Source organism: Rattus norvegicus, chromosome 10, assembly GCF_036323735.1.
Source record: "Rattus norvegicus strain BN/NHsdMcwi chromosome 10, GRCr8, whole genome shotgun sequence".
Taxonomy (NCBI): domain Eukaryota; kingdom Metazoa; phylum Chordata; class Mammalia; order Rodentia; family Muridae; genus Rattus; species Rattus norvegicus.
This window is the reverse complement of record NC_086028.1, coordinates 80,811,793-80,836,688: the sequence shown is the minus strand read 5'-3', so window position 1 is coordinate 80,836,688 and position 24,896 is coordinate 80,811,793. Positions and strand designations below refer to the sequence as shown.

Sequence of the window (24,896 nt, the reverse complement as noted above, 5' to 3'; positions counted from 1 at the left end):
GTTTCAGGAAGAACCTTGGGAAATTCCTTGCAGCCCTTCCTGAAAAGCCCCTATAACCTCCACAGCCTACCCTCCACCTGACCCCATAGAGAGGGCTGAGGACAGAGGAGGTGACCTAGGGCTCCCAGATTGCTCTGAATTACACACTTTCATCTCAGGTCACTTTCTTAGATTTTTTTTCCAGCACACTTGACCTTGTGTTGGGTACAGTATGCAACATGGCCTCCAAATTGCAAGGGATTTTACCAGCTCTATGGCTTGAACCTGGGACTTCACCCATGCTTAGTAAGTGCTCTGATCACTGAGCTACCCTCCCAACCTTTTCAAATTTTTGCTTTGAGACAGGGTCTTGGGAAGTTTCTTAGGCTGGCCTTGAACTTGCAATCTTCTCACCTCTGCCCCTCGGCAGCTAGGATTACCAGGAGTGAGCGGCTGTACTAGCTCAAATGGAAAATTACAGCACACCGACACTCATAGCAAGATACCTTTCGATGTCTAATCAGTGACTATGTTTATTTATGCAGTACTGGGGATTGAACCTGAGGTTCTGCCACTGAGCTAGATCCCCAGTCCCTGCTCCCCTTTGTCCTCGTCCTTTGAGACAGGATCTTGTGTAGCCAAGGCTGACCTCAAACCTGCCGTTTAGCTATGATGACCTTGAATTTCTGGTCCTCCCACCTTCATCTCCTGCAGAATGCAGGGCACACAGGCATGTTCTGCCATGTCTGGCTTTATGCTATGCTGGCAATCTCATGGACTTCATGTGAGAACTCTACCAAGTGAAACCACATCCCCAGCATCACTCATGGGTTATGTAAAACTCTTGAGTTTCATGTAGCCCAGGCTAATCTTGAACTCTGTGTGGAGCCAAGAATGATTTTGAATTCCTGATCCTCCTGTCTCCAATCCCCAAATGCTAGGATTCCAGGCTTGGTAACTGTGCCCTGCACCCTCCTTTCCCATTTTTTTGAGTCAGGCTCTCATTAACTTGCCCAGGATAACCTTGAATGTGCAACCCACCATAGCCTCACTAGTAGCTGAAATTAGAGGCATATGCCACCAGACCTGTCTACAGAGAACAACATTCTGTCCAACATCTTCTGCAACTGAAAATTGAATTTATCATCAAGATAGTGGGATGATTGTATTCTCTTTGGAAGGGATTGAATAGGCTTTTCCTAAAAGGTTTTCTAAACTGTAATGGTGTTGGGCATGGTATTACACACTGTGTAATCACAGCGTTTGAGAGGTAAAGACAGGAGTTTGTGTGTGTTTCTTAATTATATGTGTGTGTCTGTGTTGGGGTGTGTGCATGTAAGTATGTGAGTGTGGGTGCCCTCAGAAGCCAGAGGTATTGGGTCCCCTGAAGCCGGAGTCACAGGTGGCTATGAGCCACCACTGTGGGTATGGGACCTCAAGTTCAATCCTCTTCAAGAGCAGTCGGTACTCTTAATCCCTAAGCCATCTCTCCATTGCCTAGACAAGAGGAGTTTAAGTTTAGTCCCAACTACATATTGACTTTTGAGTTTTAAGCCACCCTGGGCTAGATGAGACCCTGACTCAAAAAATAAAGCAAAACAAACTGTAGTAGGTTTCGTCATACATATATTCGATTATAGTATTATATATATTTTTATATTATATATATCCCTTTATAGCCTTATATATTATATATAGTATTACATATATATAGTATTATATATAGTATTACATATATAGTATTATATATATAGTATTACATATATATAGTATTATATTTTTATATAGTATTTGTTGTCAGTTCCCAATTTTTTTGAAAGTTATACTAGGAATTGCCAGAAAATCTGCACAGCTGAGAGTCACCAGCTCAGCTTGCTGTGAGTTAAAGCAGTCCCTGACCCAATATAACCCAATACGGGGAGACAAAACAGGCTATTTTTGCTGCACCCCTATCCCCATCCCACCCTTCTTCCCCCACCCCTGCCCCAGCCCCCCAGCCCTCAGCCAAGCTGTGTTCAATCACCAGCTGATGAATTTCAGGCTTCCTACTTCAGATGTGGGAGGCTGCTTCTGGCCCAAGCTCTCCCCAGGAGTGTCTTAAGGATAAAATGGCACAGCCTAAAGAGCCCTGGGAAAGCAGGAGAGTTATAAACGTGTGAGCTCGTTGTTCCTGAAGACAGCCGCTCTGTTTTCTATGGGAAGGACTGAATGATCCCACAGAGACCTGGGAGGAGGGGCAATTTCTCTGCCAGGGCATCTGGGGAAAATGACCAGTTCTGCTTGTAAAACATACAAACTGTTCCCTGACGAGTGGAACCAGCTATTGAAGGCAATAGGCCTCCTGAGGGGCTTCGTATTCCTCCTTTGGAGAGCCCAGGTCCAGGAGGCAACCATGACTGGAAGACACACCAGGAGTCTATAGCGATCACCTAATCTCCCAGCTCCTAGGTTCTCTCATCTCTAAAAAACACAGACATTTGTTCAGTGTTCCTTACAAGTGTGTTACGGGGGAGCAAGGGTATGAAACCTGTTCCTTAAGCATAATCTACGGTAATACCTAATCCCTGCCCTTCTACGTCCTTTTGAAAGGAATATAATTTTTTATTTCTGTTTGATTCCAGAGTAGCAATCCCTAAGATTGTACCCCAAATAGCACTTGTGGGTCACCATTCCTTGCTGTAGGCCAAAGTGCAAAATCAGTTTAGTTTGTCAGGAGCCTAAGCACAGAGACCCAAATAGACAAAGGGAGCCGATGCTTTGCCCAAACAGAGTTAAGTACAATGCAGCCCTGGTAAAAACACAGGGCTTAGGGAAGTCTGCAGGCTGGGTCCCTCCTTCTGCACATAGCTGAGAATTAACTGCAAAGGAGGTCCTTTGATCCTTCAAACCCTGAGGCATCAGGTTGCCCTGGGTTAGCAGATCAACATCGCCTGTTTGAACTTGCCTGGTATTTCGGTATCAGGCCTGTTGGAGACAATAGGACTGACTTTGTCAACTCTGGCCTTCCGTTCCCATGCTCCTGCGGTTGAGCATGCCAGGCTGAACGAGATGGCAGCTTAGCTTTTAGGGATCTTTGAGTAGAATGCTGCCCCACCTGAAAACCACGGTCCTATCCCATGCTCGGACATTAAACGGACACAGCCATTAGGCAAGAGTGCAGGGCAGCTGGAAGGCCCTTTTCCTGCTTGGCAGCAAAGCCAATGCTCATCTGCCCGGGCTTTTATCTTCCTACACAACAGTCAAGCCTCACCTTGCCCGGACGCCTTCCTGTTTCTGAGATGTCGTGGTTTGTTTTCCAACCTTGCTGTTAGACCGTGAGCCTCCTAGAGGCAAGTACAAGTCTTAGCTACCACTTAAGGTCCTGCATGCTCACAGGTGAGGTGGGCGGTCAGGAATAGCCAGGAACCAGACCCCCAAGCACACAGCTGGTTAGGACAAGCTGATCCTAGGGGACTTCCCATCTCAAGCTGCTGAGAGCAGTCTTGTCTTGGTGACCAGTGTGGGACATTTTCAAGACAGCTAAAGGGGACTGGAAAGGGCAAGTTGGATGGCTGGAAAACGGACGTTTCTTGTTAGAACAGTAGACACAGATGTTGGCCACCTGTGGGGCCCTAGCCTTGCCATCAGGCTCTAACTGCTGTCTGACCCTCCGGGGAACACCAGGAAGGTACTGTGAATACAGCAGAGGAGCCGACAACCTTCAGCACGGTGAAAAAGAAGTCAGTTCCACCAATGGATTTAAAACTCTCCCGGAGAGAAAGGAGTTTAGCGATGGAGCTTTGCGATATCCAGCCCCTAGGAAGTTTGAGAAGGGAAGGGTTTAGGAGGCTGGGCAGAGGGTGTCATTGAAGCAGCGCACAGGAAGGAGGCCAGGCTCCCATCTGGAGCGCCAGGGGGGCGGGGCTCGACAGATGGAGGGAAAGTTGCAGCTGGTGGCGATGCACTTTCATGTGTAAAGTTTGGTCCTCGGAGGATTGTGATCCAGCTCTGAAGGCAGCAGTGGGCAGGTGGCTCTGCTCCATGCTCCTCCTTCTCCCCCCATTACCACCCAGAGCACTTGACAGCTGCTCTGAGCCAGGACTCAGCCACCCTGCCTTCCGCCAGCCTCCCTTTCAACAGGCAGAAGCTGGCATGGTGACACCTTGGCACGCTAGAGCGCAGAGGACTGAGATGCTTCTGCTGAAGGGGGTAGGGGAATAGAGGGAATGAATCCAGGCTCCCGAGAGGGGCCTGGTGGACAGGAGGGGGACGGGGGAAGTCAGGGAAAGCACGTTCAGGCTTCATGCACAGGTTCTGGCTGAGAGGTGGCAGTGGAGGACAAGACAAAAGCCAGCAGATTCTGAGGCCCTGGGCCCATTTCAACCTAAAGGTGCTCCTTGAGAACACACCTTTGGTCTTGGCAGCTCATCTGCCGACGTGTGTTGCCGACGTGCTTTGAAGTGATTTTACATCCTCTGGCTCTCAGGGCCAGCCACCTGTCTCAGCATATTTAGAGCTCGCCCGTGGGAACAGAGGCTGCTGGCTTAATCCTGCCAACTCCCAGAGCTCCCCCTGCTCACACACACTTCTGTGCACTTCATGGGGGAGCCTTACCACCCAGTCTCTCGCCAAGCCCCACCCAGCCTAGCCCAGAGAGCAGCAGCAGGGTCTCACACTTCCAGTTTGCCTTTCTTCTCTTTATTTGTGCTGGTCTGTACAAAACCAGAAATTAGCAATGCGTCTTGTTAAACCCAAGTGCTTTGTTTAGAATATTCCATCTTGCTCCCTTTGATTTTTTTTTTTTTTTTTATAAAAAGATTGGAACCCAGTCCCTTATCGTGACTGAGTCCATTTTCCCAAGATGTCACTGTTGGAGATAATAATTTAAGTGTTTCTGGAGTGGAGGAAGCCTCTCTTTTCCTAGTGGGAGGTCTTCTTTGTTCCTTTCCCAAACTTGGCATCAAGACCCAGACCTATGGAAAGGAGAAAGTTGCTTACATTTCACGGGAGAATGGGAAGCCCACCAACGATCTAGGAAGCCAGCTTAGCCTCCCTAAGGGGAGGCTTTAGACACAACAAATGTGTTTTGTTTTTGTTTGCTTCAAGACAGGGTCGCACTGTATATATTTAGCTTTCCTGGAACTCACTCTGTAAACATAGAACTGTCTGTCTGTCTGTCTGTCTGCCTGCCTGCCTGCCTGCCTGCCTGCCTGCCTCTACTTCCCAAGTACTGGGATTAAAGGTGTGTATCACTTTGCCCAGGTTTGGGTACAACACATTTTGGACTAGTTGCAACTAGCTTCCTCAAAGACAGGAAAATGCCAAAAAATGAGAAGTCATCAAGACACTGGTAACACATGCACACATAGACACAGACAGACAGACAGGCAGGCAGGCAGGCAGGCAGGCAGGCAGACACAAACACACACAAACACACCCCAAAAGAAAAATTAGAATCAAAATTGCCCAGCTATTTACAGCTTGCCTACACACAGAGACAGAGAGACAGACAGACCAAACAGAGAAAGAGAGAGAAAGAAAGAGAGAGAGAGAGAGAGAGAGAGAGAGAGAGAGAACAAGAGCAAAAGAAAAACAGAATCAGATTTGCAGCTACTTCTTCAGCTCTCACAGAGCACCATGTTTAGCAGGGAAGTAAATACCACACTGTCTCACTCGGGATCCTGAAAGCCCATGTCACTAAAGGACATCACTAAGAGGAATGCACAGGAGGAAGGCTGCATTACAGAGACGGCTTCCTTCCCTTCTCCTTTAGGAAAGTCTTCTCTGAAATAACACGGTAAGTCTCTGCTGCTTCCCCTGTGACCCCTGCAGGCTCTTGCTCTGGGTAGAACTCACCCAGGAAAACCAGCACGGTGCCCACCCACTGCATGGAGCTGATGGGATTGGCAAAGAGGATCACAGAAGCCAAGATGGTGAAGAACTTCCGAGTCGTGGTGATGATGGAGCAGGTCAGGGGGCCGAAGTACACGACTGTCATGAAGATAAAGCTCTAGGAAGAGAAGATATGTGAGACCAAGCACGGCCCTGAGGTCACCAGGTACCAGGGCTAACTGCCGTCCCCTCTGCTCCCAGCCATTCTTTCTGAACAACACAGGAGGGAAGGCAAGCTGCCTCCTCCAAGGAACTCACCTGACCCAAGGCACTGGTCAAGCCAAAGAGCAGGATGTTATAGATGATGGTCGGGTACCTCTCGGCGAAACTCAAGAACTCCCAGAGCTCCCCAGTAAACAGGATCCCTAAAACGATCAGGAGGTGACCAGCAGGTCTTAGGCTCACCTACACACTGCATGCAGCCTGCTTAAATACCACGAGAGCGGCTGGATGAGGAACCATATGTGGAGTTTATTCTGGCTTGGCATGCGTCTTTCTCAAACTCTTACCTAGTTACAGAAACCAACTTGATTTTCCAAGAAAGGCTTCAAAGTTAATGATGTTCTTCTGCCAAAGTGGTTGATGTTGGGTATGTTTGGTTTCTGGCTATGATCTCAAGAGGTTGGAAAGCTGAGAGTTCTAGGTTAGCCTGAACTAGAGTGAGAAAATACCTCAGAAAACAAAAGTAAAAATCATATCTATTGGGGGGTTGGGGATTTAGCTCAGTGGTAGAGCGCTTGCCTAGCAAGCACAAGGCCCTGGGTTCGGTCCTCAGCTCCGAGAAAAAAAAATCATATCTATTGGGCTGGAGAGATAGCTCAGTGGTTAAGAGCATTGGCTGTTCTTCCAGACGTTGTGAGTTCAAATCCCAGCAACCACATGGTGACTCACAACCATCTGTTATGGGATCCAATGCCCTCTTCTGGTGTGTCTGAAGACAGTGTATATAAAAGAAATAAATCTTTAAAAACAAAACAAAACCAACAATAAAAAAGTGATCAAATGCAGAATGCAGACATCCTTAGATGTCGCAGACACACTGACCCATAGGTCTGCAGCTCAAGGAAGCTCCTGGAATTGGTCACCTCTAGCCACCAATAGCCTTCCCCATTAACCCCAGTGTGCTACCTGACTTGAGAAAGTCAGGAATCACTGACTCTAAAGCAAAGGCCTTCATCTGGGAACTCCATTCAGTGTACTTATAAGTCAGCAAGCACTGTGCTTACGTCACATTTGCCTCAGGAGAAAGACTGTTCCTAGGTATCTCTGTGCGTTTCACTGTGTCTTCTCAACATCTGGAGCATGTCTACCCTACAGTGTTAGTGACGGGGAGAGGAGAGATCCTGCCATCACTGGTCTTTCCAGGACAGTCTCTCAGGCATTGGACAATAGGGCGTTGGAATCAAGTCAGGCCCTTGGCCTTGCATGAGGTTAACAACTGGAAGCCAAGCTAGGGATAACTGGGTAGAAGCAGTCTGCCCTCTGGTGATCTGTGCACAGAACAGCAGAATGGCTCCTTACCAGCACCGAGCAAGACCGTGGACCAAAGGTTGATGTTCAACATCATGTGATTGGAACCTGTTTGGTAATGAGCCCGCATATGGTCCTGGGAAACACCTGTCAGTCCATCCAGGGTCAGAGACAAGAGCTGGGAAAGGAAAAAGAGCAGTTGGCAGTGAGCTGGCCAGCAGGGTACCTCCCTAACCCAGGACACAAGACCCTCCCCTCAGGCACTTAAAAAGTTGCTACCTAAAGACAGAGTCCTCAGAACTATAGCTGCCTACAGTCAGGTGTAGGGGTAGAGAGACCAGCCTTTTTCTTGGCAGGCTCCGGACTGAAAGACTAATGGTATCACAGTGGGGCTATAATCAGAGTAGAGCAGGAAGCCCACCAGTTCTCAATGTCAAAGCCTATAAGCTGGTGCAGAAGGACTGAACCAGGGAGTAGGCTGGCTTTCTGGCTTGGTAAGAACTGGACAGTAGTGGCACATGCCTTTAATCCCTCACTTGGGAAGCAGAGGCAGGTGGATCTCTATAAATTTGAGGCCAGTCAGGACTACAGAACAAGTTCCAGAATAGCCAGGGATACTCAGAGAAACCCTGTCTGAAAATGAGAGAGAGAGACAGAGAGTAGGTGGGAGGGTGGGAGGGAGAAAGGGAGGGAGGGAAGGAGGGAAGAGGGCGAAGAGAGATAGACAGAGGGAGACAGACACATGGACAGAGGGAAGGAGGAAGGAAGGGAGGGAGGGAGGGAGGGAAGAAAAAAAGGGAGGGAAGGTGGGAAGGAGGGATGGACAGACAGACGGAAGAAGGGAGGGAGAAAGGACACTATGCTCCTGAGTCTAGGATCAGACTGCCTGGCCTGGAATCCTGACTGCCACTTAAGTGTGTGTCAGTGGTCAAGTGAGTGGTCTCCTTAGTTTGCTCACTTATAAAATGGAGAGAACACTGCTGGTGTTAGGAGGCTGGTATAAGAGTTAATCAACAACAATGTGAAGCCCTTGAACAGGGCCTAACATAAACGATTGATCCCATTCATTCAAGTCTGGCTTCTGTTGCCTGGAAACCCAGGGAAGCACACTCCAACATTCTTTCCTCCTCTGCTCTTGGGTATCTCTGAGCTCACACGGGTAGCTAGGCACAGTCCTTAGAGCACTCCTCTCCAGGAGAGCTTCCTTAGCTATGGCTAAATATTTCAGGCTTCTTGTTATGGCCATAGCAGAGCCAGGGACCTGAGTCAGGCTTTCCGCCTGCCTTGTTGGGGCTGTCCTTGGTGGAATCTGCTGAAAAGACTGTGTCACAACAGGACTGCGTACCAGAAGGAGCTCTCCAAAGCCGACCGTGTGCTCTTCTATCCCAACCACCTTCTTGGGCTTATACATGAAAAGAGCCACGCCAGCCACAATTAGCAACACACACAGGTACTTGGCCAATGGGTACTTCTTCTTCAAGAGGGTCACTCCGAGGAGCATAACTATAGAAAAACAAACGACAGTAAAAACTCAAGGCCCCATTGGTGTCAGTGACCCCAACATCCTCCTCCTGAGAGCCACATCAAGACTGAAGGAGAAACATTTGAGAAAGAAGCCTTCCAGAGGGCGAGGTGGGAGGGGTGTCACGCTGGCCCCTAGATAAAGATGATTGAGCAACAGGGCTTGAGTAGTAGCTAGGTGGAGAAAAGAGAGGACAAAAGTCAAAGGTCCATGAAGGACCTGGGAAGGGTGGAGAGCCAGGAGGGGAAGACCAGACACTGAAAGGAAGAGATCAATCAGATTGCTGGCCCGAATGGGATTCCAGGTGTGTGGTGACAATGTAAACAGGGGACACTACAGTAACTGAGGACACAGAGTAGGCAAGGTTAGCCTCTGGTTCCCACTTGGCCTGTGCATAACACAGGAAGCAACACCGGTGACAGGAAAGACACTAGAGAGACCTACAATGGGATGATGACACCCAGAGCCACTCGGAAAGAGAGGAAGACAGAGTTCACTGTCTCTGCTTACCTGGGATTGGCTTGCAGGATTTACCAAGGACCTGAAATAAAAGTGAGCAAATAATTCCTAAGCCTCTGTGGTGTGCCAGGAAGTACATCAGTTGCTGCGTTAAGAGGCATTAGCACTGGACCTGAACCCCACAGGTTGGCCTCAGGAGGCAGCCCTTTTATGGCCAAACCCAAACCTGTGCCCCAACTCTATGTCCTAAACTCTACACTCTTTCTCAAGCATAAACTCTTTGAATGTTTCTTCCTTCCTTTTTTTGTTTTTTGTTTTTTTTTTTTTATTTTGAACATAGTTTCAAATTTTGTTTTAAACATAGTTTCAAGTTTTGTTTTGTTTTGAATATAGTTTCCAGTTTTGTTTTGAACATAGTTTCAAGAAGCCCAGCCTGGCTTTGAACCGGATACACTGCTACAGTTGAACATGATCTTGAACCTCTTGATTGTGATCCTCCAGCCTCTACCTCCCGAGTGCAAGGACTGCAGGCAAGTGGCACCAAGCCTGACCCATGCAGTGTTGGGGATGGAACACTGGTCTTCACCCATGCTAAGCCAGCTCTACCGAGTTAGATCCCTAGCCTTGTGGGATTGCTTCCATTTATTTAAATCACAGACCTGAGGGGAGGTGAGGGATGATCCCCCTTAGTCCTGTCCACACAATTTCTGAGCCAACTCTCATCTCACCCTGAGATTTCACCTGAGTTGGATAGTTGACAAACTGTAGTGCTGAGTTGCTGGAGACCATGGCGCCCACATAGGAGACAGAGCAGGCAGCATAGAGCCAGGTCCGAGTGCGATCCACCCTGGCAGTGTCAAAAAACTGGATCACTGGGAGAAGACAAAAAATAAAACAAAAACAAACAAAACATACAAGAGAAACCCGGTGGGGCAAGGATGGACCACTAAGCAAAGAGTTGAGGCCATGTGAAAGAAACTTGCCTGTCAAGAAAGACAGCTATTTCTATCCTCTTAAGCTGGGAAATCTGAAAATTATTCATCTCCCCAGTTCCCCTTAAGCCTAACATGACCACATGCAGAGTGGTGGTAGGGATTCATTGAGTTCAAGAAAGGATGGCTTAACTCTGCTGATAGGAACAAAGACGTGTTTGAAGCTGACACACAAGGCAAAGTCAAAGGGATAAAGGGGAAAATGTTCTAAGTGTTTTCAATGGGAATTTGGAATATAGAGGGCCCAGTCATTTCTAACTCAAAAGTAGGTATAATTTAGAGGCCTAATATTTTAATCTCATTTCACAGCCATTGGTTTTACAGACCGCAGAGAAGCTGTTTAAATACTCAAGGGTATGGAGGTAGGGAAAAACTTTGATTTTTAAAGATGAATCCACATCTATGCCCAGAATATGGGAGAAAGGAGAGTGCGCCCAACAAATTACTATGAGGTACTCACAGATCTTGGCAAACATAGCATTGATCACACACTGGATGAAAACCAAAGTTAAGGCAAAGGTGAATGTCTCCTGTTTGGGTCCTTCTCCATACTTTCCTCTTGTTCTGTGATGAAACACATAAAAAACGAGGGGAGAAATCATTATGTGTCACTCAGTGTCATCAAGTATGCTCGGAGCCACTGAGAGCTTTGGAAGTATCATGCTTTTGTAGATGTAGTTAGAGTTAGTAAGCTTTCCGAGTGTATTTACCCACAGAGGCAGATTTGACTTAAGCCTAAAAACTAGATACCAGCCTACTGATACCATAGCCTGAGGAAAGAATAACCATAATGGACAAAGGTAGGGGCAACTAGGAAAGTCAGACAGCGGAACAAAAGTATCCCCTGTAGAAAAATAAAGCAAGACCGAAGGCAAGAAGATTAACCGTGTGCAACACCTCAGGGCTAAAAAAAAAAAAAAAAAAAAAAAAAAAGGACCTGGCTCAGGCCATGGAACGCTCTTGGAATCAACAAAAGTAAAAATATCTAAAGGAAGAAAAGAATCGTGTCCCAAAACTCCTGAGGCCGGCCCTGGTATTTTAGAATTACAAGGATGCTCAGCTAGCAATGCATAATAGCAGGGTGCAAAAAAAGGTCAGAGGGCCGAGCCGGAGAAGAGGAAAACCTGTACCAGACACAGGAAGCCCGAGGATTAGACTGTAAAATGGACGGTGGGGACTGGATTCCAGCCCTGGCTGGGGGATGTTAGCAGTCCTGCCCCCTCAAGGGTCTGCTCACATCTTCTCCTGCAGGATCCCATAGTAGAAGTAGCAGACAAAGACACCCAAGAAGCAGAGTGGTAGGCGCAGCCTGTCGGGCACCAGGGATCTGCTAGCGGCCATGAGACGCAGGGACGAGTCGGCCGGAGATCCGTTCAGAACAGGTAGCGGTACCGGCGGCGAAGGCGAAAGCTCCAGGCGGACATCGCCGGCCGGCGGCAGGGACCTCATAGGAGCTGCGTGCGACCGCCGGCTCGTAGGCCGGAGCAGCCAACTCCAGATATGCCAGCTCAGAGCTTCCGAGAAGGAAATGCCTCCCGCCCCAGAAGGAGCGTTCTAGGAAAGAAGGCAGGCTTTAAAACCATTACGCCATTCCTGGTGGCCAGGAAAGTCGGCCATATCGAGGTTAATGTCTCATCTTTTAGATTTTTCCGATCAGGCAACGCCTAGGACACCTACAACCCGGAGCTCGGCGGGGAGGCCTAGGAGTTTACGCGGCGTATAGTGATGACGTACAAGTATGTGGATGTTATCAATTGGCTACGAGGAGTGAAAATAGACAGCTGGGCGGAGAAAGAGGCGGTGAGGTCTAGGGGAGTGAATCAAAGTCTTTTTTGCAGTTGGCTGTCAGGCCGCGGCTGGGTCCTAACGCCAAGAACGCTTCATAGAGCCGTAGCGCCCTCTAGCCGCTGGCCAGCGTCAGCGACTCCAACCCTGTCTACCCTACATTCAAGACCTGGCTGAGATGTACAGGTTCTCTTCTTAGGACACATTACTAAGTTTTCATGGCAGGGAGCCACTGGTCAGGCTCCGTGATAGATCAGGGCTCTTATCACTTAGGGGCAGCACAGTACGTGTTGCTTAAATTCCGAGCTACGGATTTCTCACTCTGTAAACGTAGTAATTAATAATAACCACCCTGTCACTGATTGAATGTTCTGAAGATTAAATGAGCTAAGGTTTGCCAAACTGTTTTATAAACTGTAAAGTGCGCTGTGCAACTTTAAAGTATTATTAGTCATCACATTTTCTCAACTCTAATCGTATTTCCTCACCTCTTCGGGGTGAAAAATCCAAGTTTATTGAAATGCCTTAAAAAAAAAAAAGACATGATCTCGTGTAGCTCAGGCTGTCCTTGAATCTATATAGGAGAATGACGTTGAACTCACAATTCTTTTCGCTCCACCTCCCTTCCAAGTACTTTTTTTTTCTTTTTTCTTTTTTCTTTTTTTCGGAGCTGGGGACCGAACCCAGGGCCTTGCACTTGCTAGGCAAGTGCTCTACCACTGAGCTAAATCCCCAACCCCTCCCTTCCAAGGACTTAAGTAAACTTTAAGACCTTGCAACTATCCAATGAAGTAACCCCTCACAATACACCTCTGCCTATTAGTGGTCTCATCCATGAACTTCTCACTGATTAAACAGTTGGGTCTCCACCTGCTTCCCTAGAATTGTAAAAGGGAGACTAACACCAGGTCACCAAGTCCTCCATCTAAAACTGTCCAAATTTTCAGGCAGTCTTGGGTCTTGGGGTTGCTTTTCTCTTCTAGCAGCTTTGCTCCTTTGGCACAGCTTCAGGCAAAGGAAGGAAAAGCAGGCAGCACCACACCCATCACTGGGGACCTGACTCACTAAGGCTTTGGGGACAAGCCAGACATCTTTCAGGGCTAGGAGGACTAAGAAAAAATAGGGTCTGTCCCTTGCCTAGTGTCACCTTTTGGGAGACACTGTAAGTTTTACTCTCTTGCCCTTTGGTTTACTCTCCTGGATCAGCAGACACTTCCCAGGCAACCAAATAGTAACTGGGTGAGTCTGGATTCCATTTCTGCCTTTTATTTATCAACTGGGACCTCAAACAATTCACTTGACCTAGGTTGAGCTTCCCGGTGTTATTTATTTATTTGTTTGTTTGTTTGTTTGTTTGTTTGTTTATTGGAGCTGAGGACTGAACCCAGGGCCTTGCGCTTGCTAGGCAAGTGCTCTACCACTGAGTCAAATCCCCAACCCCCCTGGTGTGTTTTTTATTTTTATTTTTATTTTTATTTTTCCAAGACAGGATTTCACTGGCTGACTGTCCTGGAACTCTCTGTAGAGCAGGTTGGCCTCAAACTCGAGATCCACCTGCCTCTGACTCCTAAGTGCTGAGATTCAAGGGTGTGCTGCTGCCACCACCACCTGAGTTTCCCCATGTGACATCACTGGCAATAATCAAAGGGGAGCTCTTTGGTTAGAAAGCACCAGCTGTGAAGTGATCAGGGTTCCAATCCTTATTCCCCTATGTGGTGCAGTCGTTTTGGAAAAAGCTGTTTAATCTTTTGGACCTTCCTTCACTCAGACTGGTTCTTCTTTCCCAAAAGTTGTCCTATTTTCAATGATATTCTCTTAAAGCCTCTAATTTGGTTTGCTGGTGGTTACCAAACCAATGGATAGTACTTGGGATAGCCTGGCCTGTGGGGTGAGGGGAGGGTTCCTTAAGTCTTTTGTTGAAATGCTTCATGAATTCCAGGCACTAACAGAAGGTTGGGATGGCGATTCCCACTTCCCTCAAATGTCTAAGAGCTCTTACATCTCAGAGGCTGTGAAAGGACAAGGATGGTTCCTGTGTCCCCTTCAGGGTTGCACACTCTTGCCTTGGGTACTCACTGAAACTACAGGCATAATGCTGTCCCAGCTGCAAGCTATTCACTGGTCTCACTTTCCTGAAAGTACAAGGAGTACTTGTAATGCCAGACTGTCTCCCTTCAATTGTCCTCATACTCTCTTTCAGGTCCAATGTTCCTCAGGAGCCTTTGGGTACTCTTATTAGGATGGTACCCTTCCCAAATGACTTCCATGTCCACTTGCAGGACACATCATGTTCTCCGTTCTAGACAAGACTTCATGAGTCTACTGTTAGTGTGTCTTTGTGAAGAGTCTCTAGCAAGGCCCATCCATACAGCAATTAGTCCACTCTATGTTAAATGGAGGTTCCTTCTCTTGAAGATAGGCTACGGTAATGGATACAATACCTTCCATTCTACCTCACGCCTCCCATCCCAGGTATTCAGAAAACTCAAACTGCTGGAACACTTATTTATTTGGTCTAATAAATCAAGATCTGCAAAAAACAAACAAACAAAAAAACCCACAATAACCTCTAAACATAAGATAAGAAACCTCTAACATTAACATTCTTCAATTTTGAGTAAGCTCTGCAGTACGGAAAATATACAAACTTCAAATAGCTGCAAAAATAGTGTCTTTGGGTGAAAATAGAGTTTCTACATCAATACAAGAAAAATAGGCATTTTTCTAATTCAATCCAACCCTGGGGTGGGTAGAGGATATGGAGCTGCTATGTGTCCCCTGGGGCAGGTGGAGGGTATGTGGCTGCTACATGCCCCCTGGAGGAGTGCCAGATCCTTCTTCCCACTCTTCATTTTGGGCCGGGATGCTGCTTAAGACAATCTTCAGTCAGGGTAAAACTGAGATGAAAATGCCACTTGGGAAATCTCGTGGTCCCCTGCCAACAGACGATTGGTCAAGTGTTCTGGCCCCGAGGACCACTCTGGTCAGCTCCTCTAGGAAGGAGGCATCTATCTGGTCTGCCTTTCTGTGTCTCTAGAAGTGGAACTGTCAGAAAGCCTGTGGCATTTCCCCTTCCTTTCTCAGTCACAGCCAACGTGTTCCATGACAAGAGCCTCTTAAAAGTCATTTGAACTCACACTCTGGGCTGGAAGATTCAAGACCTTCTAGTGGGTGAGGGAAGCTGCAGGTACACAGTTGTGAGCTGCCTAGCTGCTAGCGGAGGAGGTAAGTCTCCTCCCTTTTGGAGGGGCTGATGTCCACCAAAGGACCTGGGGCTTTGACACAATTAATGAAAGTGCTCAAAGGCCAAGAGGGAAGGGCTCCTCCATCCCCCAGCTTGGAAAGCCAATGAAGAGCTTGCCACCAAGGCACTATTCTCCATGGTAAAGTGTGGTAGGGGTCTGGGGGACTCAGACTACCAAGGAGCTCTGGAAAAGCACAGACTCTTCTGATGGTGGCGTGCGCTGCCATGGCTCAAATGGCAGCGAGGAGGCCTTGGAAGCTTCTGGATCCTTCCGAGGTGGTGCCCTGGGGCTGGCAGGAGGGAGAGGAGAGCCAGGGCTGGAGGGGCAGTTACGGAAAATGAAGCCCATACTGGGAAAGAGGGGCTTGATCAAGCTGACAGGGCAGAAGGCAGAGCCAGTCGGGTTGAAATGGACTTTGTTCTTGTCAGGACAGGAAGTCAAGAAGGCCAAGTCAGGACCTGGGGACCTGAGGGATGGAGAGAGAGAGATAGATACATAATTACAAGAAAAATAGCCAGTGATACAAGGGCGACTGACTCAGCAGGGTGTCTGGGGAGTTGAGTCCCTTCAACAGTAACTTGGTCAAAACCTGGAGAGTTGGGGTTGGGGATTTAGCTCAGTGGTAGAGCGCTTGCAAGGCCCTGGGTTCGGTCCCCAGCTCCGAAAAGAAAGAAAGAAAGAAAGAGAGAGAGAGAGAGAGAGAGAGAGAGAGAGAGAGAGAGAGAGAGAGAGAAAGAAGAAAGAAAGAAAGAAAGAAAGGAAGGAAGGAAGGAAGGAAGGAAGGAAGAAAGAAAGAAAGAAAGAAAGAAAGAAAGAAAGAAAGAAAGAAAGAAAAAACCTGGAGAGTTCTGCCACTTTTTGAAGCCTCTCGGGTCTCGTTGCTGCTATGGTGGGTTTTGTCTGAAGCAAGGTTCTCAGCCTTAGCCCTACTCACATCTAAGGTTGAATGATCCCTGCTGCAGGAACCAGGGTCGAGAACTCTTCCCTACAAGTCACAGGGCATGTAACAGCATCCCTGGACTGTACCAACTAGATATCAGCAGGATCATGTTCCTTTCTTCTAGTTATGACAACCAAAAGTGTCTCTTGGGCTAGGGAGGAATGTGCAAGGCCCTAGGTTCTACTCCCCAGAATAGAGATATATACAGATAAGGAGCTTGCCAGTAGGCAAGTTGCTGACATGAAGAAAGCCCACTTCTTAGGAAATAACTGGCCAGTACCACGTTCCTCAAAGCTCTAACGCAGAGCAGAAAGCCAGCAGAGATGACTGGGAGGCTGATCTAGCTTCAGGAGTCTGTGACAGATGAGGACTATTCCCAGCCTCACTTCTACCTGCCTCTATGGAGAGGGAGGGAAGCTGGAAGAGCCCAGCCTCTATAAGCTGTGGGACAAAACCTCTTTCCTCCTCAATGCCTCAGAGGACTGGAAGTCACAAGAACACCAGGAGCAGTGGGAACAGTAATGAAGACCTGCTGACAGTGGGCTTTTTTTTTTTCCCCAGAACTCCTACCCCTCTGGGTTGTCCTCTCCCTCGGTTGAGATACAAATGGTGCCCTTAATGCCCAAAACCCAGACCTAGCCAAATCTTTACTCCCACACCATGACTAAACTTCCTGGCTGCTATCAAAACCACAACTTCCAGTGTGAATCTGCCCAAACAAATATAAAGCTGCAGGAGAAAATAGAGCAAGCTCTCCCAGGCCTGCAAAGGGGACTGGGGAGGCCTCTAAAGGCCATAGTCAAACCCATACAGATGGTAAAGGGACCAGTGTTTGGCTTCTGAACCATCCAATATGATGAGAATATTCCAAAGTTCTTTCTTGCACAAATTAGAAATTTCTCCCTGGAAATTTATAGCACTAGGACTGAACGGCCAGGGGGTGAAGAAATAATGGTATATTCATTCTTTCTCGCTCATTCATATTCATTCTGTCTGTCTGTCTCTGCGTGCACACACACACACACACACACACACACACACACACACACACACACACTCCTACCCCTCCCTCTCCCCTGTCTCCCTCTCTCCCTCCCTCTCTCCCTCTCTCCCTCTCTCTCTCTCTCTCCTCTCTCACTCTCTTATTATGGTGTAGCAAGTCCTCACACTTTCCCCAGGGATGATTTAAAAAAAAAAAAATAGAAGGAACAAAGGCTTAGGTTTCAGATCTCTTTCTCTTCCAGCTCCTGCTGCGCTTGTGGCTGGCATGTGGGCAGAAAGTAGGTTTCTATGGAGATAATGATAAGCAAAGATTTAAGTGCTCAGAGTAGGTAATGTCAACAAGTTTGATCATGGAAAATCTGTGAGACCGATCGTCTGATGTTGACAACCTCTAGACTGGAGAGATTGGAGAAGAAGGACCTGTCGGGTGGACAACACAACTCGCCTTCTATGTTCCCTCCCTCCCATGCCTCATCCATGGGATGTACTCACGTGGCCTCCTCAAACACACGCACTCTCTCACAGCCTTCTGGGGGCTCTCGTTTGAAGACATAGCTGTGATTGGGCCGAGGGGAAGCAGCAAAGGCAAGGACTGGAGAAGGACTGTCGTCTTCTAGGAAGGCTGGGTGGCCTGCAGAAGAGGCTACAGAGAGATTCAGTCAGGGCTGAGTCAGTGGATCAAGGGAAACCTCTACTCTCCTCAGCTCAAGTTTTCTGTCAAAGGGGCCATGTAGCTCTGCTATTGGGCTGGTGTATTTCCTGCTAGACCATGAAGATGGGGGCTGTGGTCAGCTTTAGAGCACTGTTAAGCAGTATAGGGCTGTGGGTCTTATCTCAGTGGCACCACCAAAGAGGACAAAACGTGTTAAATCGATGGAGAAGATTCCTTTCAATGCCAGGATCTCTGACAAAAAGGAAATACCTGCTGTCCTCTGCCTTCTCCTGGAGCCAATGCCCTGCCTGAAGAGCACCATATCGTCATCCGATCTGTATTTTGGGAAGCTAGCCCACCCTTGCAGAGAGGACTCCTATATTAATTCTAAGAAGCAATCTTGACTCTGCCCCACTCAGATAACATTCCTCTTACTTTCCCTTCTGTGACTGCACTTTGCCTAGACTGTAAATATTGACGTTATCTGTGTTTCTCTTACACTTACTCCTTCTCATTCTGAGCTCTGTTTACTTCCTGTGTCTATTGTTAGACTGTGCCCTTGACTAGCCTAGCTCATGAGGTTACTGTGAACAAGTCACGTGGTTTGGGCAACAGTGCTTTTCTAACATAGGGTGTTAGTAGGATTCCTACCTTACTCTAAGTGGAAAGCCAAGGCCTGCATGGAAGAAACGAGGGACTTAGAACCCTAGTTCAGCCCACATCAAACATGCAAGATCCAGAATAAGAGACTACATTCTCTTATCTAATTTACAATTGCCTTGAAGCTCTTGCTGGATATGAGTCAAGGGGACCCTGGAACAGAGATGGGCCGGCTTTCTACCTTGGCAGCCTGAACCTCGGTCAAATAACAGGGACGGGAAAGGCTGCTCTTTGGGTAAGAGACTTTATAATATAAACTTGGAGTCAGAGTGCTGTAAGAACCATTATTATCACAGGTATGGTGTCCAGAACAACGACTCACACAGACACTGGTGGGTTCATAATGCTAGGATTGGGATGTTAAGGTCAGTGGAGCCCCTGCTGTAGCCCAGAGCCAGCTCTAGTGCTCTAGCTCCATGACTTACCTTTGTTACCGTGGATAGATGCCAGCTCCTCTGTGGCACTCTGGTGGTGCTCGCGGCTGGCCTGGCCAGGAGGCTGGGGGGATACCAGTGGCATGGAGGGAGAGCTGGTCAGGTTGCCTGGCTCCAGGAGGAGCGGGTGGTCACAGTTGCTATTCTGTGGAGGAGCCGGGGCACGATGTCCATCAGGAACCTCAAGTATCTGATGAGGAAGGAGAAGAGACTCAGTCCAGGGCCTTCTCAGGTCTGTGACATTTCAGTGACCCTTAGTGGACTCCCTGCACCTTTTTTCTTACTCTTGAGGACAGAAAAATGTCATTTCCTCAAGTCATTTATTCCCTGATGACCTGCAGTCTGGGAGAAACTGTTTCTCCCAGAGTCCTTTTGTTCTTTTTCCTCGAGACTTGCTAATCCCATGCATAGTCATGTTCATTTGTGTGACGTGATCAGTGCTGCTCTGTGTATGAGACTCTTGGACACAAAGGTGATTGATATATAAGGTAATATAATAGGGGTAAGGTTCTAGAACACCACACATGCTATAAGCCACTGCAGGACAAACATGTAGATGGTTATACAATAAAAACCTTACACCCTCCTTTTTAAACATCTGATGATATCTGGACCCCAGTTAACTAGTTGTGTGCATGTGTTCAGGGACAGAAGGAATTGTACATATGTCCAGTTTAAAAATCAGCCAGAAGCTGGGTGTGGTAGCACATGCCTTTAATCCCAGCACCCAGATCTCTGTGAATTGATCTTTGTGTTCTTGAACTCACAGAGAGAGAGAGACCTTCCTGCCAAGATCAGACTAGTCTACATATGGAGTTCCGGGACAGCCAGAGCTACATAGTGAGACCCTGTCTCAAAATAAACAACCAAATAAAAATAAGTAAACAAATAAACAGATAAAAACTAACTAGAGGGTAAATAGCAAACCGAGGCTTGTGCCCATCACAATTATGTTCACACAGCCCAACTGCCATTCCCTAACTGAACTGTGTCAAGATAGAAATGTACCTGAGCGGCAAAAGAGGCAGTTGGCAATTCTGCCTGGGAGTGGGGTGGGAGGAAGCTGCATATGGCAACTGCCCGTCAATAGTAGAGAGGGGGAGGGAAGCAGTGACTGACAGTCAGGTAGCATGAGCTGAGGCACATGTGGGTGAGGGTGGCCAGTCAGCTGACGGTTTCCTCCTAGCAGGGGCCCTCTCTCTGCTCATTCATGGTGGTCAATCTAACGTTATCTGAAGTAGTTATTTATGGGCATTAGACCTCCAGGGGAAACAATCTCTGAGCATGTTTGTGAGGCGTTCCCTGAATTAGGTTAGCTGAGGTGGGAACAGCCACCCTAAATGGACATGGCACCATTCCCAGGCAGGGGTCCCAGACTGAATAAAAAATCAGACTGAGCCCAAGCACTCACTGCTTTCTGCTTCATGGCCATACCTACCATGTGACCCACCGCCTCACCCTCTGTTACCATGACTGCCCACCATGATGGATCACAGGCTGGAACCGAGAGCCAGAATGCATACTTCCTTCCTTGAGTTGCTTTTGTTGGGCATTTGTCACAGCAAAGACAAAGAATTAACATGCCTGTCCCCACCACAAGGCCTTCCCTAGTGACACCCACCTACTCCTGCTGCTCCTGTGCTTAAGTTTGCTTGAGACAAATGAACTCCGTCTGTGTACTTCTGGAAGGTGGTATTTACATGTTGTTGCTTCCAGAGCTACAGCCTGAGAATCCGGAAGAGCAGCACTGTCGTCTGCTCTCATGCAGGAGCAGCCCGGTCAGTACCGTCAGGGCAGCCCCCACTCACCCTCAGCAGCTCCTCTTCACCTTGCTCCTTCACAAACACCTCTTCCAGCTCCTGGTTGAGCCCTTCTAGGCTTCTGTGCAGACAAGGGCTGAGTCTCAGGACGGGGGATCCTGCGGGGAGGCTAGGAAGGGATACCTAAGGAGAGACAAGTGAGGCAATCAGATGATGTCCCCACTCAGCCCCAGTCAGTCACCAGCTATGACCGGAGGGAATGATCATGTCCACATAACTTTCTTCTTCACCTTTTTTCCAATCTGGATGTTGCCAACTACAGATTGCCAATAAACCCATTCAGAAGGGACTTCTCCAGGAGTTGGAGCTTTGAGAGACCTGGAAGATGCTGCTAGTGTCCCTGCCTTTATTGAGGCAGAGGAGAAAGACACTAAGAACAGTTATGGCTTTTCCAAGGACACTCAGTGGAACCCAACTTTGGACTAAAACTTCTGACAGGCATCTGTGTAGCTCAATGCTGCACAGCTGGACAGACCTCTGAACACTACAGAAGCTGGCCATGAAGGAAGACAGAGGGAACTGGTGGTCAGGGGACCGCATACCCTCACTGCTCCCAGTACAGCATGGTCCCCTTGGACAGGGGAGCTCCGCTCCTTCTCCTTCCCACTGCGGCTCAGCTTTGTCCTCTGCAGCTGTTGCCTCAACTTGGTGATCTAGAGAAGAGAAGGAGGAGAAAGGACAGTGAGGCAAAGCCAAAGGATACTGGTTCCTTCCCCTGGGTGAGGCCCCTGTCCATGAAGGTGCCTGAAAGGGTCATGGACAGCAATGGTGCTAACCCACCACAGCCAGAGGCTCAACTAAGCTGGATACCCTGCTGCTAGATTTGATTTCTTAAATTGTTACACATCCCCTAGATCAGGGGTTCTCAATCTCTTTGGGGGTGACATATCAGACATTTACATTACAATTCCTAACAGTAGCAAAATTATAGTCATGAAGTAGCAACAAAAATAGTTTTATGGTTGGAGGTCACCACGCCATGAGGAGCTGTATCAAAGGGTCACAGCATTAGGAAGGTTGAGAGCTGTAGCCGAGGATGAGTCAGACCCCAAATAGAAAACATACGTCATCGTGATTGTGGATTGTAAGGGACACCCTTCCAGTAAGTGCATGAGGCAGGCATGGCAGCATACGGTTTAATCCCAGTACGTGGGAGGCAGAAGCAGGTAGGTCTCTATAAGTTCCAGGGGATCTACTACTCTCTTCTGAACCCTGTGAGTACTAACCATGCATACACACATACATGTATAGTAATAGACAAACATGTAGGCAAACATTGGTGCATCTAAAATAAATCTATTTTTTAAAGTTTTTCAAAGGCTTATTTTTAATTGTGTGCATGTGTGGGTCTGTGTGTGTGCAGGTGAGTGCAGGTGCACATAGAGACCAAGGCACTGGGTCCCCTGGAGCTGGAGCTACATATAGGTGGCTGACATGGGTGCTGGGAACTGAACTCCAGTCCTTTCCAAGAACAATGAATGATCTTAACTGCTGAGCCATTTCTCTAACTTGGCTGGTTTTTTTGTTTTTTTTTTTTTTTCCTTATCATGAGACAAGGTCTCATTCTGTGTGTAGCCCAGGCTGGCCTTAAACACAACAGTCTTCCTGCCTTAGCCTCCTGAGTGTTAGAATTATAGGCATTTGCCTCCATACCTGGCTGAAAGTAGCATTTCTGAGGGTCAATAGCTTTTCGTTTCTCAAATGATTTTTTCAGGTACACCAAAGACCTCGAGACCTGGGAATATGGGCACCCAATTCTTCCCCTCGCTTAAAAGTAAGTTATACCTCGGGAAGAGAGAAAACGGGCCACATTTCATCTTGATCCCCAGACCCTGTAACCATATAGGGTACCAGGGGCATTTCTGCAGTGGTGGAGGAACAAGCTTACTGTAATCCCAGACTCAGGAGGCTGAGCAGAAGTCTTAGTTTGAGGCCAGACTAGAATATACCATAATATCCTGCCCTGCCCCCCACCAACAATCCCCAAACCAACCAAAGAAGCAGACAAACACTTGTGAATATGATTCCCATCACACTTGTAATTCTGGGCCTTCACACCCTGAGCAGGATACAGAACTTTATGAATGAGAGGGAACCTAATGGAATTCAGAGAGTAGATTTGCTGCCCACTGTCATAAAAGTTGTGATGACAGTCAAGAAGAAATGGATTGATTGATTGATGGATTGATTGATTGGTTTTTCAGGACAGGGTTTCTCTGTGTAGCCTTGGCTGTCCTAGAACTCACTCCATAGACCTGGCTTGCCACAAATCTGCCTGCCTCTGCCTCCCAAGTGCTGTGACTATGGGACTGGAGAGATGGCTCAGCCATTAAGAACACTGACTGCTCTTCCAGAGGTCTTGAGTTCAATTCCTAGGAACCACATGGTGGCTCAGGACTATCTATAAAGGGACTGAGGCACTCTTCTGGCCTGCAGCTGTACATGCAGACAGCACTGCTTCATTAAAAAAAAAAAAAAAAAAAAAAAAAACCAAAAACTCAAGTGCTAGGACTAAAGGTGTGCACCGCCACCACTTGGCCGAGAAACCGCTTTTTAGAATTATTGTTTTAGATGTATTTAGTGTGCATGTATGAGTGTGTTGCCTACATGCATGTATGCCTGGTATCCGTGGAGGTCAAAAGAGGGCATTGAGTCCCCCTGAACTGGAGTTTCTGATGATTGTGTGCCACCATTTAAGTGCTGGGAACAGAAACCCAAAACAAGCACTCTTAACCTCTAAGTCACCTCTCCAGCCCCTAGAAAATAGTTTGTAATTACACTGCTGGGGACTGAACCCAAGGCCTCACCCATGCTAAGGACTGCTTCACCACTGGGCTGCATCCCCCAGCCCAAAGATGTGCTTTTAGACTTGCTACTGGGGATCAATCAGACATGAAGACCGTGACTCTCCACCCTTCCTGTGCAGAATTTGTTTACTCTGCCATTCAAGACTTTGAGAACATTTTACATTTCCACTTGGCTTAAAGCTTACAGTCCAGTCACTGCACTTTGTCAGCACTCTAAGCATCATGGAGGGCGGAAACAACTTCCCTCTGTGAATGGGTCAGGGATGAGTCCTGCTAAGCTGACCTTTCCTTTAGAGCTGCCATAGGACATGTCAGAAGGAGCTGATTTAGAAGCCCAGGAATTCTAGCCTGTGGCTTTCTCTCCTTGGTGTCAATACCTCCAGCCTTCCTGGGGCAGAAGGAGGAGAGTGAAGAGAAGTATTTAGGAACCCAGGATTACTCTTCTCTTCTTTTAAAGGGAAAGCCGGTGGATGGTTAAGTAGTAAATGTGGCTGGGGCTCCTGATTGCCAGGGCCTTGTTCTGTCTTCCTTCAGTCTCTGACTCACTTTACCAGAGTCCAACCTCAAAGGAACTAAACAAATGACTCTCCCAATCTGCATGCTGGACTTCTCAGCAGCCACTGGCTGGGATTTCTCTAGCAAGAGGGTCTGAGGCCCCACACCCAAGCCACTGGAAGGCTGAGGTCCCTCAGAAGGAAGCTGGAGGAGGCAAGAGAGGATGGAGGCGTAGCTATCCTCGGGATAAAGCTGTCACACAGTGGTGGGAGACGGAGAATGTAGGGAGAAGTTAGTTACCTCTTTTCGGTGGTCTGTGCTACCCCATGATGCTGATCGCTTGTGCATGCAGAAGCTGGCCCGCTCACCTTCTGGCTCTTGCCAGGATAGGGGTGTCTGTAGAAAGACAACCAGTAAGACAGGCAGCTCCGCAGGCAGGAAGCAGCCGGGCGGTTTCCTGGATAGAGGTGGTGGCCTGTACAGCCTCCTCACATCTGTTCATCAACCTCATGGATGCACTCAGCCCGCTTTATCCTTTATTGTGCATTTGGTCCTGGGTATGGAACCCAGGGCCTTGCAAATGCTAGGCAAGTATTCTACCACGGAACTACACCAGCCCTTCCTTGTCACTTTCAAACATCTGTTATAGTCCCAGTCAGTCTGGGTGCACTCAGTGGTGAGGCCAAGTACCGTCCCTCTCCCAGGCAGCTTCAAACGAGCCCCGTATCCTTTATTTTCTCCCCATGAGCCCAGCCAAGGCCAG

At 47.9% G+C, this 24,896-nt stretch overlaps 2 protein-coding genes across 4 annotated transcripts in view; both read right to left on the bottom strand.

Moving 5' to 3' along the window:
- Window positions 1-4,640: 4,640 nt before the first annotated feature.
- Window positions 4,641-11,717, bottom strand: Slc35b1 (solute carrier family 35, member B1). Of its 3 annotated transcripts, none has more exons than XM_039085590.2 (9): window positions 11,531-11,576; window positions 10,754-10,857; window positions 10,043-10,148; window positions 9,353-9,383; window positions 8,666-8,823; window positions 7,372-7,498; window positions 6,109-6,215; window positions 5,815-5,968; window positions 4,641-4,931 (listed from the first exon to the last, which is right to left on the bottom strand). In XM_039085590.2, the coding sequence occupies exons 3-9, from the start codon at window positions 10,088-10,090 to the stop codon at window positions 4,879-4,881; spliced, it is 678 nt and encodes a 225-aa protein (XP_038941518.1). In that variant the 5' UTR covers window positions 10,091-10,148; window positions 10,754-10,857; window positions 11,531-11,576; the 3' UTR covers window positions 4,641-4,878. The 3 variants fall into 3 exon arrangements, with proteins under 3 accessions (XP_038941518.1, XP_038941519.1, NP_954512.1); NM_199081.1 differs by having other exon boundaries at window positions 4,644-4,931; window positions 10,043-10,173; window positions 11,531-11,717; XM_039085591.2 differs by lacking the exons at window positions 10,754-10,857; window positions 11,531-11,576 and having other exon boundaries at window positions 10,030-10,140.
- Window positions 11,718-14,569: 2,852 nt separating this feature from the next.
- Fam117a (family with sequence similarity 117, member A) overlaps window positions 14,570-24,896 on the bottom strand; it is a 43,891-nt gene continuing 33,564 nt past the window's right edge. Inside the window, exons 3-8 of the mRNA NM_001109039.2 lie at window positions 24,434-24,529; window positions 21,374-21,484; window positions 20,820-20,954; window positions 19,003-19,201; window positions 17,758-17,908; window positions 14,570-15,789 (exon numbers count right to left, since the gene is read on the bottom strand). Coding sequence (NP_001102509.2) covers window positions 15,489-15,789; window positions 17,758-17,908; window positions 19,003-19,201; window positions 20,820-20,954; window positions 21,374-21,484; window positions 24,434-24,529 — 993 coding nt within the window. The 3' untranslated portion in view covers window positions 14,570-15,488. The remainder of the gene's footprint in view (window positions 15,790-17,757; window positions 17,909-19,002; window positions 19,202-20,819; window positions 20,955-21,373; window positions 21,485-24,433; window positions 24,530-24,896) is intronic.

Bases quoted from the DNA above. Each gene is read 5' to 3' on its own strand.
- Slc35b1 (NM_199081.1), bottom strand. From the start codon at position 11,634: ATGGCCGCTAGCAGATCCCTGGTGCCCGACAGGCTGCGCCTACCACTC. The intron at 7,499-8,665 runs GTACGCAGTCCT...TTCCTTTCCCAG, and splicing joins GCTTTGGAGAGCTCCTTCTG to CTCTTGTCTCTGACCCTGGA. The intron at 4,932-5,814 runs GTGAGTTCTACC...TCCTTTCCATAG, and splicing joins CACCGTGCTGGTTTTCCTGG to GTCTGGGTCTTGATGCCAAG.